Below are 11648 nucleotides of genomic sequence, written 5' to 3' on the forward strand. Positions count from 1 at the left end.
TATATAATATGAACTGTTCAGGTTGCGTTGTGTACAATGGCCTATTATAGTAATCACGAATTTGATAAATCTGTAAAATGAGATAGAAAACGTATGGTAGTAAAGTAAAGGCACAAAGCAACATTTAGAACTTTGTTTATTTATTTATTTATTTATTTATTTATTTATTTATTTATTTATTTATTTATTTATTTATTTATTTATATTTAACTACATTAAGTCAAATGTGCGTCCTAAATGAAAAAGGAGCAAAACCACGCCTTCTTATTAACCCAGTGTAGTTATTAAATTAAGGAAAAAGGGGACAAAAACAGTATTAAAGCTCCGACTTGCTGTCCGGGAGCTGCTGAAATGAGATTTTAAGACAGTTTCCTCGCATCGCTTTATTTCAGTTTAACTTTCCGAAAAGTTGTGCGCCTCTTTTGCTTTTATTGGGTCTTCACCCCACTTGAGAAGGAAATGGCAAGCGTTCTTGTCCGAAATATTTAAAAACAAATAAAATGCACTTTAAACCCATTGATAAGTAAATAAATGAAAATTAAATTAAATTAAATTAAATTAAATTAAATTACATTACATTACATTACATTACATTACATTAAATTAAATTAAATTAAATTAAATTAAATTAAATTAAATACAGGCTGAAACCTTTTCGTCTTAGATTACTCAGTTTTTATTTTGTCAAATATTGCCTCTTTGTTGTGCTCTAACCACATTGTTTAAAGTCTTAGAGACTAATTGGTTGTATAATTTTATAGAAACTAGTGAAGGGAAACAAAAGCTGAATGGGAGGTGTTATAAAGAAGAAAAACACAGGGGAACGAGCTGAAAAATACTGAAGATGTGACTTATTCCGAGCACTCTGTAAGTAAATAAATAAATAAATAAATAAAACTAAGTAAACCGCACTTTTCTCTAAACAGTGTGACTAATTTTCAGTACACTTCATTTTATTTGAAGAGGTCAGCCTTTTGGTCCTCTCGGAATCACCAACAAAAAATAAATAAATAAAACGGAAAACATTAACAAATGTCTTGGTTAATGAATGGTATAAAAATGTGTTGTGTTTCTCCTATAGGAGGAAACAAAAAAAATTACATTCATAATTACACTGACGCATTTTACTGGTTCTCATCTGCTGCTGTTGTATCCTAATAATGATCACTTCTGGTTTTAAGGCTCAATTGGTTGGACAGACATAGAAAAGATGAAGTTACTATTAAAGTTAAAGGCCTTTACCGATCATTAAACATAGTTAAAGAGGTGGTCAAATAAGCTGCTCAAGTCTCGCTTTCGACATCTGTATTTAGGCCTAATTTGAACAATGTGTGTAGCTTAATAAAGTCAGCTTTTCAGAATGTTTTTTCTGGGCTACATAAAGAGAGCTACTGACCAACCTGAAATGGCCATAAAAGCATGTTCATGGGCGTCCAGTGCTTGGAGAGTTAAGGCCTACACGTTTGGGTATGAGATGCAATTACCTGACTTACCAGTAGGGGGAGCAATGACACAAAACAATAACGTAGCAGCAAGGTCAAAGAGGAACATTGTCACATCAAGATTTAAGTGAAAGCAGTTAGGATGTAGTATTTATGTAGAGGTTTTCTGATAAGAAGGAAGAATATAAAACACCCTACCAGTGTGTTTATAACTGAGCACCAAACTGTGATAAAAAGCCATCCGTATCACAATCCAAGGCCATTCTTCTGAGTTTAGATGAATGGCAATGTGCCCTTATTAAATATGTTATTATATAAACTGAGATGATCCATATTTAATCTAAGATTTCTTTTACTTTCACTATACCAGAAGAATGAATGGTTGTAACAGAGTTTTGTTCATTTTATTTCTCAATGGAGGTTTTAAAGATATGTTAGAATACACATACAGTTGGTTAAGCATCAGAATAAAATAAGTCTTATAGTAATACTGTTGTCACTGAACAAAAGATTAAATCTAATCTCCAAAAATAACATGAGTGACTCAATCAATTCCTCTCTTTACTAATACAGATTTTATTTAGAATTCATGCTTGCATGTTGCCATCTTTCTTTCTGCTTCTATTGTGTAGCTTGTAAGACAATCGTTTCACACCCATGTTAGAAACCTTCGTGTGTCACTCGTGGGTGGTTATAGTGTGATGAATCATAGTGCTAAAAAAAATAAAATAAATATCAAATATAGGATATATGAATGCATTTGTGATTTTTTTTAATACGTTCCGATAACGTAGTTTGTCAGACTGCAAGTAGCCTATATTTTGAAAATAACAATCCTCAAGCACAACTCGAGCATGCTTTCCATCAAGTCCACATTTATGAATAAAAATATTAAAAATATTTTGTATCTGTCTAATCTAATCTTCTAATATTAAATGTTGTGTTTTATGAACTGTAAGAAGAAAATCATCATAGTCATCACCAGTCTGTGTGTAATTGTTGTAATGTGTTCCACTTAGTGAATCGAGTCAGTGAAATAAATGAACTTTCCAATAGTATTATAATTTATTCAATATTACTGTAGTTCATGTGTTGCAATATAATTTCGCCATTTGTATGGTGAAATTACATTGCAATGTAACCTTTGATGTTTGGTTGCGTTGTAAGAGCCGTGTAAAATGGTCGACTCTTACGTGTTACATTGTGAACAAACCGAAATAAATCCCAGCAACTTATTGCTGATATATATTATTTATTGAGGTCATGTAACTACATTTCAATGCAGTAAAGCAACTTACAAAACCTCCCCATTATAGGAAAGACCTTAAGTCGAGTAAGAAGTGGCAAATTGAGGAGCGCCCAACAAAACAGCTACAGATTCTGGAACCGCAGCCCACAGGCAGGAAAACTGCGCTGACAAAGATTCGCCGCTAGATGGCGACACAGAGTCTCTGTGATTAATACTGGGACCTGAATCAAACTGTTGGCCTGTTAACACTTCTATCGTCATACCAGGCAATATAAATCATATTTTCATTTGAAACCGCAGTCAATCACTTTATTCCATGAAACAGAAAGATAAATGAAACCTCAGTGACATCAGTGCACTTATAGTGTCTGTCAAACATATATTGTCAAAAAAACAACAACGTTGGTTTATGAATAAGAAACAGGAAACTCACTCGGCTGCGCATAAAATATTTACACATGTTTTGGTGTAGTTCATCCAGTCATGTAGAGTTCTTCTTCTTCTTCTTCTTCTTCTTCTTCTTCTTCTTCTTCTTCTTCTTCTTCTTCTTCTTGAAAAGTAAGCAGGAGGACAAAATGTAAATGCGGGAGCAACAGGAGAAAAAAAAGGCAAGTACAGGCCTTTTTCAGACAAACTGACAAACTCTTAAAATCAGTGGCGCCACCAAAGGTGGGGGCAAAGGTGCCAGACGCCTTCGTTACATGTTTGCGGGTAACCCCCTCATTTTTTTTTTTTTTTTTTTTAGATTACTTCCGCACAAGAGAGAAAAAGCAAAACATATTTTTATTTGTTTTATTTTTTTATATAAATAATTTATTTGTATGTCCGTTCTGGTGTTTCATGGTGTGCCATCTTTGATTATTCCCCTCCCCTGCCCCGTATTTCTAACGATTGCACAATAAAAATAAAATTCTGTTGAAGCTTTTGGTTTCAGTGTCTCACGCCAAGACTATCAGCGGAGACCATCTGGCCACCTCTCTGAAAAGGTTCCTAAGGCGCCTTTGATTGAAACATTGGAAATCCTAATGAAACGCTTGGTAAAGTTTCATAGGTAACCCGCTGAGAATGAAAGATGTGATGAAAGTTGATTTTATAGGAAAATTAATTTCTCAAATTGGGGATGGAGCTAAATATTCGGATACAAATACTACAAATGTGTTCTAGTAATTTCATGATAATAACCTGCTTTTGTTACTCTTTACCACAGTCTGAAACCAAAAGTTTTTTTTTTTCTTTTTCATTCTTGCGCTTCAGCCTTATATTTTCTTATTAAAATGAAAATGCGCACAATTTGCTGGTGGTTCACCAAAGTCAACGCAGAATATTTGTCAGAATGCTCGTCAGGATGGTGACTACTGAAACGTCCCGCAAAATCGCTTCAAACTCTACATCTCTTCCGACCTTCTGCCAACAGGCCCCACGGACTGGTTCCAATTAAAACGAGGAAGGAAACGTTATAGTTCAAACCAGAGCCTTTCCGGCGACAGTGTGTAACAGTTCATAAATGGAATAAATTATAGCACAGTTTTCTATCTTTTTCTTTTTTCTTTTTTTCTTTTTTTCTTCCACTGTTGAAAGCGCACCCATGTCCGCCTTCCACGTCTTGGGAATGTCTCCAGAGCTAACTAGAGCTCTTGAACTTATTGACAACTTTTTTCTCCTTTACACGCCTGTTCTGGAACCAGATCGTCACTTGTCTCTCTGTCAGGTTCGTCTGCGCGGATATCCGTCTCCTTTTGTCCTTGGTGATGAATTTGTTGGTGGCGTACTCCCTCTCCAATTCTTTGAGTTGCACCTTTGTGTATGGCACGCGTTTCTTTCTCCCACGACGGACCGAGCTGTCCATACCACCAGATAAGGAGTCTGTGGGTGAAAAAGAAATGCAGCATTACACTCCAGAAAACAAACGAAACTGCAGAATGAAATGTAAAACTTTTTTTTTCTTTCCTTTTCTTTTTTTCTGTTTTTTTTTTTATTTATTTATTTATTTTTTATTTGCTCAAAAATAAGATTTTTGCATCAACCCATGCAATTTATTTGAACTGAATCTTTTACCTAGTAATATACCTTGTAATGAGGATTTCCACAGAGAGTTTGCCTGCGATTGCTCCTTGGTGCAGTAAACCTGACCACTCCATCCGTTAGTGATGGCCCAGGGCTGATAGGGCTCCATGGGCAGCAGAGACTCTCTTGGCTCGGGTGGCGCACTCAGCGCAGGTACCACCGGCACATCCAGGTAGCTGGCCTGGTAGGGGCTGGAGGAATATCCCTGGTAGAAGGCAAACTCCTTCGCCTCACCGGAGACAGAAGAGTCCGCGTATTTCTCTCCATAACCGGAGGGCTGCGCGCACGCCTTGACGCCGCCGTGTGACACCCTGCATGGGTAGTACCCGCTGCCAAAGTATCCGTAGGGCAGAGAAGCATTGGGCGAGCTCTGAGTGGCAGAGCAGGGGCTGCACTGCTTGCCAGGCTCCCCCACCCCAGAGACTGGCACATCGCTTGCAGCGTAGGTGGTGCTGGGAGCCAGTGAGGTTGGATGCGCCAACAGATTCCTGCACTGGTTTGCTGCGAAGTTCCCACCTGTGAAGCCTTCCATGTTCTTGCTTCTCTCCTCTTGCGAGCCGCCGTCGTAAAGGAACATGACCGGGTCGATCCAGGGCGAGCCGAGGAGTAACGAGGCGGTCATAGCATGTCCTACATGGGAGGAGAGGAGCAGCTCTTTTTCATAAATCCCCTCGACTGAGCCGAGACAGGGACCCAGGGCTGAGTAACGATACCAGCACACCAGAGTGCTCCGAGATCGGGAGGTTATTGGCCAAGGCCAAACACGTGATATGCAAAGGAGATGATAAACGTCTCGACATCTGATAATACCGATAGGGCTCTATGTTTGCAAAGACACTGACTTCTTCGATCTGCATGCCAAGACACTATGTTTTTTTTTTGTTTTGTTTTTTGTTTTTTTCGGATCTGAAATTGATTTTGAAATCTCGTGCCGATCGACACGTTTTTATTTGTTTGCTATTTAATCACATAAATTATTATTGACTGAGATTCCGTTTATTTTTTTGTGTGAAAAGATCGAAAATTATGTTTTTCTTTCTTTGTCTTTTTTATTTTCTCGGAGTTGGTGTGCAATTATAAACTTGGTATCTCCTTATTTCAAACACCAAATATGCCATGTGTTTAATTGATTTTGGTTTCGTTGAACATCATTGTATATATTAGGTTCACAGTGAATTTTTAAGATAGATTTTTTTAAAAATATATGTATACATACAATAAAAATGAAGCGTTAAATCAAACTCTTTCCATTTGTTGGTGTTGCGCACAGATGTGTGGTGCTCGGTGGAATCGGTGCGCACTGATAAGAGTAGTTTGGCATCTTCTTATTTCAAGGAGCGAACCGTCCAGATGTGATGTTATGGGTTTAATTGTGTTTGGTGCTTTCGACCATTTGTTCGTGCCTTAAATCAAAATCAACGGTCTCAAATCAGTTTTTAATGCAGTTTTGTAGCAAAAAATAAATAAATAAATAAATAAAATAAAAATAAAATAGTGCGATGTTCTCGGCACGTTTTCAGCTTTACCACCAAACAAGCAATTTTAGTTTGCAGGCAACTTTCATAGAAGGAAATGTAACATTTGTTTGGGTGCAGCAGTGATACGTTGAACACAGCTTTAAATAGATATACAGCCACTCTGTTTCACAGAATTTAAACAGGGGAAAAAAATGCGAGTTTGTTTTTGTCGTTTGTTTTATTTTATTTTATTTATTTATTTTTACATATGTAAATAATTTAAACAGCTTTTTAAATGCAAATATTTACTTTGCTGGTGTGGCTTTGTTATCTTTGTTTCACAAACACACACAAAACTAAATCTACTGTTCATGAAAATATATGAAAAACGACAACACTTAAAAAAATGTAAAATATCAGTTTCCCATTTAACTTATCCACTTAATTATGATCTTTTTTTCTTTTTTTTTTTTGCAACAAAATTTCGCTCATATTTTTAATGTATTCTTCAAAAGGGTCATGGAAATTTTGCCCCAGATTTAATCATACAAGCAAACTGTCATCTGACGAAAATAGATATAACACGACAGCAATAATATAATATAGCAATATAATAATAATAATAATAATAATAATAATAATAATAATAATAATAATAATAACAACAATAATAATAATAATAATAATAATAATAATAATAATAATAATAAAATGCTCGACATCCACTAAAAAGCTAAAGAAAAAAACCTCCAGAGAGATGTTTACACGATGTATTGTTTCTCAGTAATATGGGTACAGTGTTCTAAATATGCCCAGAGGCGTTTTTCCTGTGTGGGATCTTACAGTCTCCTCTGGTTATAGCTTCTCTGGCGAATTTTTGTGTTTCTTTAATTACATTATTCAGATGGGGGGGAGGGGGGGGGTCCAGAGCCTGGGGGATTTTATACGTCAATAAAATCCTTCTTTAAATATAATAATACCATCCGCTATTGTGGCTCTGGGATTAGGAAGAGAGTATGCAAGATGAGCGTAAACATTACACAAATGGTCGCCCTCCCCCTCCTCCTCCTCCTCGTCCTCCTCCTCCTCCTCCCTGCAAGTCAGAGACGCGACCGGAGGCCAAGGTCAAGTTGAAAGTTGCAGTCCAGTCAGGAAGGACCGAGGAGAAGATTAGAGCAACAGATTAGGCTCCTTTTAATGCAACCCCTAATCTTTTTTCTTCTTTTTTTTTCCCAACACAGATTTAGGAGTGAGTGGTGAAAACGCGCAAGTGAAAATAAAATGCATCAGACCGACACTACAATAATGCCAGTGACTCCTGTCCTTTTTTTTATTATTATTTTTATTTGGGGGTGAATCTGCAACGTTAAAATAATCGGAGGAGGGAGGGGGGAAACGTACCAGGAGACGTGATGCAAAGATCTGACAGAGATGGCTTAAAAGCTGTCGCCTCAAAGTTCATTTTCTCCCGAGAGCACACAAGCAGGGGAATGCAGAGCCAAATAAATGTGAGCACCCATTTTTATTTTAATGGAGTTTTCCCACCTTTTGAGGCTGTAAATCTTTATGGCTCAAGTTCATAGCTTGTAGGCCGGAAGGCGTAGCCCACATTTCAGGGAATGGGGGGCGAAAGAGGCTTAAAACTTTTTAAATACTCTTTTCTTTATCGGTTTGTGTCTGATTTTGATTGCGCAGCGATAATGACCCTAAACCTGCTTCTTTTTATTTAACAACCTAAATGCCGCATTTTTTGGGGGGGAAAAAAAAAAATCGCACTTTTTTTTTTTCTTTAATCTAAGCTTGAGGAGCAATTGAGGAATAGTGCTGGGTCCACAGAAATGATCAGAGACACGTTTATGAAAAAAAAAAATCGTTCAGTTAAAAATGAACGAAACAGTTACTGGAAACTGTTATTTGAGCTGCCACTTAAACTGATTAAAAAATAAAAAAATAATTAGTTCACAGTTTTAAAATGTAGTTTTTACATGCATAATATGTTTGGGGGTTCTGAACGAAAACGGTATATATAAAAAGTAAGGAAAATGAATTGATCTGCATCTGGCCAGCTGGACGGGATCCTAAGAAAATAAATAATATTAAAATTAATATTTTAACACCCCTGGTTTCATTCTTTAGCAACATAAATTTAAATCGAACAAATCTCTAGTTTCTGACCTATCTGATTTGGTATTTAATTGGTTGCGCGTTCGAACAATCACCGAAAACTGCAACTTAATCATTAGTAACAGTGAACGTAAAACGTGACTTCGACGGAGACACAACAAGCAGACAGTATTAAATTGGCGTGGATAAAATTGCGAATGTTCACATAAATCTCCGTATGATTGCGACTTATGTTTAAAACCAACAGATATGTTGGATTTAAATGTATTCAACATTTATGGATATTTAAATAGTTTTAAACACTATTCTTAGAAACTATTGTCAATAGACTATTTATAAATATTCGAAACCCGCTCAAAAGCAGACTAATCAAAGGTCAGTATAAGTACAAATGAAACTTTTCAAGACATTCTGTGTTAAACACTTTGGAGTCATATTTTTGATGGGGTTAATAAGCTGCAGCTTAGCTCTCAAGTGCCTTGGGCTGGCTCTGAATTGACCCACTTAATTTTAGTCCCAATTTCACCATTTACTTATTTATTTATTTTTAGAAGCTGTTATGTATACCCAGGCAAACCGAAAAGTTTAAAATGAAAACGCGTGGATTTGTCTGCACGTAAAGACCCGTATGATTATTAATAAAAATATAACTAGATGAAACTGGGAGGGAAAAATATATATTTAATGGAGCTTTTAACAATCAGTCTAGTTTCGTGAGAAAGGCTAAATTCAGGGTGTAAATTTACAACCTAACCGGCGCGTTTTGGGACTTTAAAACTACAGATGGCACAAAACACGTGCAAAAGTGCTGCTTTGGGCTCCAAGTCCATGAGGGGATCTCAAAGGAGCTTGGCTCTTCACAGAGAATAGCAAAACTCAAAATATGTTGTTAAGCTCGTCAGGAATTAGTCTACTTTAACGTTTTTTTTTTCTTTTTGTTTTTTTTTAACTTTTTGAATAGAAATTCGTTAAAACTTGAAAAATCATACTTGATTATGATTTTAAATGTAATCTGTAATCTTAACAGCGTGGGTATGTCTTAAGGTTGCTAGTTCAACATTGTCTGCTGCTTTTTGAGCCACATTTCATCCACAGTGCAGCTGCAAATTGCTTAATGAAGAAATAGAAATTGCCCCAGTTGTCCAACTCTACGGTGAAAACGTTGCAGTCTGGAATCCAGAGGCGGTTCTTGAATGAATGGCTTCCTGGACGAGCCTGTCCAAACACACACTCCACCCCCATCACAAACGTTATTCTGGAAAAGCAAAAAAACAAAATATCATGTCACGAACAAGCTGAAATATTTTTGATATGATCATAGTCATTCTGGATGGCTTTAATCACTGTAAAGATAATTCATTCCAGGTTTCATCACTCAAGACATGTTCTTTTTAGTATTTTTTTATTTTTATTCCAGACAAATGCACTACAGCTTACAGAGTATGTCAAAGTTGTATTTTGTTTTATTTTTCAATTACTTGTATTTATTCTCTTAATTATCTACATAGCACAATTTTCTGCGATGAAGTCTGACAAGAAAGCAGTGACTCCTTAAAACACACACACACACCAAAAAAGACCTTTAATCTAGCATCAGATAATAAGGTGGTGTCATCTGGTAAGTAACATGTACAGCTATATTTAATTACAGTGAGCACACCACACCAGCACCCTCTCATTACTGGATTTGTTAATAAGTAACAGAAAATGTCTTCAAGATGCAAAGAGGTTTTTGTTTTAATACACTGATGCGCCCCCAGGATCTCACTGCTTTGGGCAGAAAACCTTACAACCCGTATTAAACTCGGACAAGGTCAGAGAAATAACAGTGTGTGTGTGTGTGTGTGTGTGTGCCTGCAATTTATTCAATGCTGGTTTTTTTTGCTGTTGTTTCTTTTATTTAAACATATGTATGATGTAAACCACAACGGTGCTCCCAAGACAAATTCTAAGGGGTTCCTAAAACACTGGGATATCTATAAAAGTCACATAAAAAAATACAGCGTAATTTTGACCTAGATTGTCTTTGACCAAGTTGCAAAAAAATAAAAAAAATAAAAAAATAAAAATAAAAGGCATTGATATTCTCTACTATTTCACGATGTTTTTAATACATTAGTTTTTTGGGGTTTTTTTAAGTCTTTTGAGCGAGAATTGGACAGCCCAGTGCATGAAGCCAATTTAAGCAGCTTCCCTGCAGCAAGTTAACACATGGCAGGGAGCTGCACAGAAACCAAGGGGAGAAATTAGCTGCATTCACGTTCACTTCCCTAAATATCAGTCTGTGAGCATAATCTCATACATATGGCAAAAATCCCAAATATCACAGCAAATCTGAAACCCCACACATACCACTGAGTGCACAAGGCTGTTATAAAGGGAAGTTGTTTTGGCTTGACGTGCCACGGCGGCAGCAGATGATCTGTGCGTCACAATCCGCTGCAGGCTCGAGACCAAAGTACTTCTCTGTTTAAGCAGATGACAGCACAGCTCTTAGCCTACAGTGCTTAATGGACTTTTTATGGCTCTGTCTTGTGATCGCATGACCCTTGGCACCTTGGCCTCTCAGCAGTTATTGGTAAAGCAGATCAGAAACATGCTGCAGTTCTCCTCTGGCCAACACGTGCGTGTGTGTGCATGCAATGCTGCGTCTGATTTCAGTGGGAGGCAACATGTAAATTGCATGCAATCTTCAAAGATTGTCCAAAAGGTTTCAGTAGAAACTCAGTTTGTGGACAAACATGGCAGAGAGTGAGGATCTCTCCAGGGAAGTGAGATAATCCTCTCACTGCAAAACCGCACGCTTTTCAGACAAGCTGAAGGCTAAATTCATTCTAATAAATAATGAAGTTAAGTTTGGCAATAAAGTAATATTTAAATTTGGTAGTAACAATATCAGCATTTTTCAAAGATCATTTTAGTTGCGGAAATAATAATTACAATAATAATATCTTTTACTTATTTCCGTCATGTTCACCTTCAGAGAAAAACATTAATAGAAGAAGGCACAGGCTAAATTATTTGGTAGGAAGCTCAAGACAATGAGTACTTTGTGTTTATTCTCCAACAGCATATTACATTTAAAAGTAACAACCCCAATGTCAACAGAAAAAACATAGTGTGAACAGAAAGACCACTGTAAAGAAATAAAAACATGATAAATATGTGGAGACTAAAACCATATTGCAGTTATTCAGCCTTCACATAGTAATATAATCAAACTTTCAGGTATTTTTCCTCTGCATGCAAGTGACAATTGACATGGGATTTAAACAGAAAGGAGTGTCATTGTCATATATATATATATATATA

The 11648-nt window shown here is 36.5% G+C and overlaps 1 protein-coding gene across 1 annotated transcript; it reads right to left on the bottom strand.

Moving 5' to 3' along the window:
- Nucleotides 1–3911: 3911 nt before the first annotated feature.
- Nucleotides 3912–5809, bottom strand: hoxa13b (homeobox A13b). The gene is made up of 2 exons (XM_007569970.2): nt 4759–5809; nt 3912–4554 (listed from the first exon to the last, which is right to left on the bottom strand). Exons 1-2 carry the CDS (start codon nt 5375–5377, stop codon nt 4313–4315), a joined length of 861 nt encoding a protein of 286 aa, XP_007570032.1. The 5' UTR covers nt 5378–5809; the 3' UTR covers nt 3912–4312.
- Between the last annotated feature and the right edge of the window lie 5839 nt (nt 5810–11648).

Source organism: Poecilia formosa, unplaced genomic scaffold, assembly GCF_000485575.1.
Source record: "Poecilia formosa unplaced genomic scaffold, Poecilia_formosa-5.1.2 Scaffold253, whole genome shotgun sequence".
In the NCBI taxonomy this organism is placed as follows: Eukaryota; Metazoa; Chordata; class Actinopteri; order Cyprinodontiformes; family Poeciliidae; genus Poecilia; species Poecilia formosa.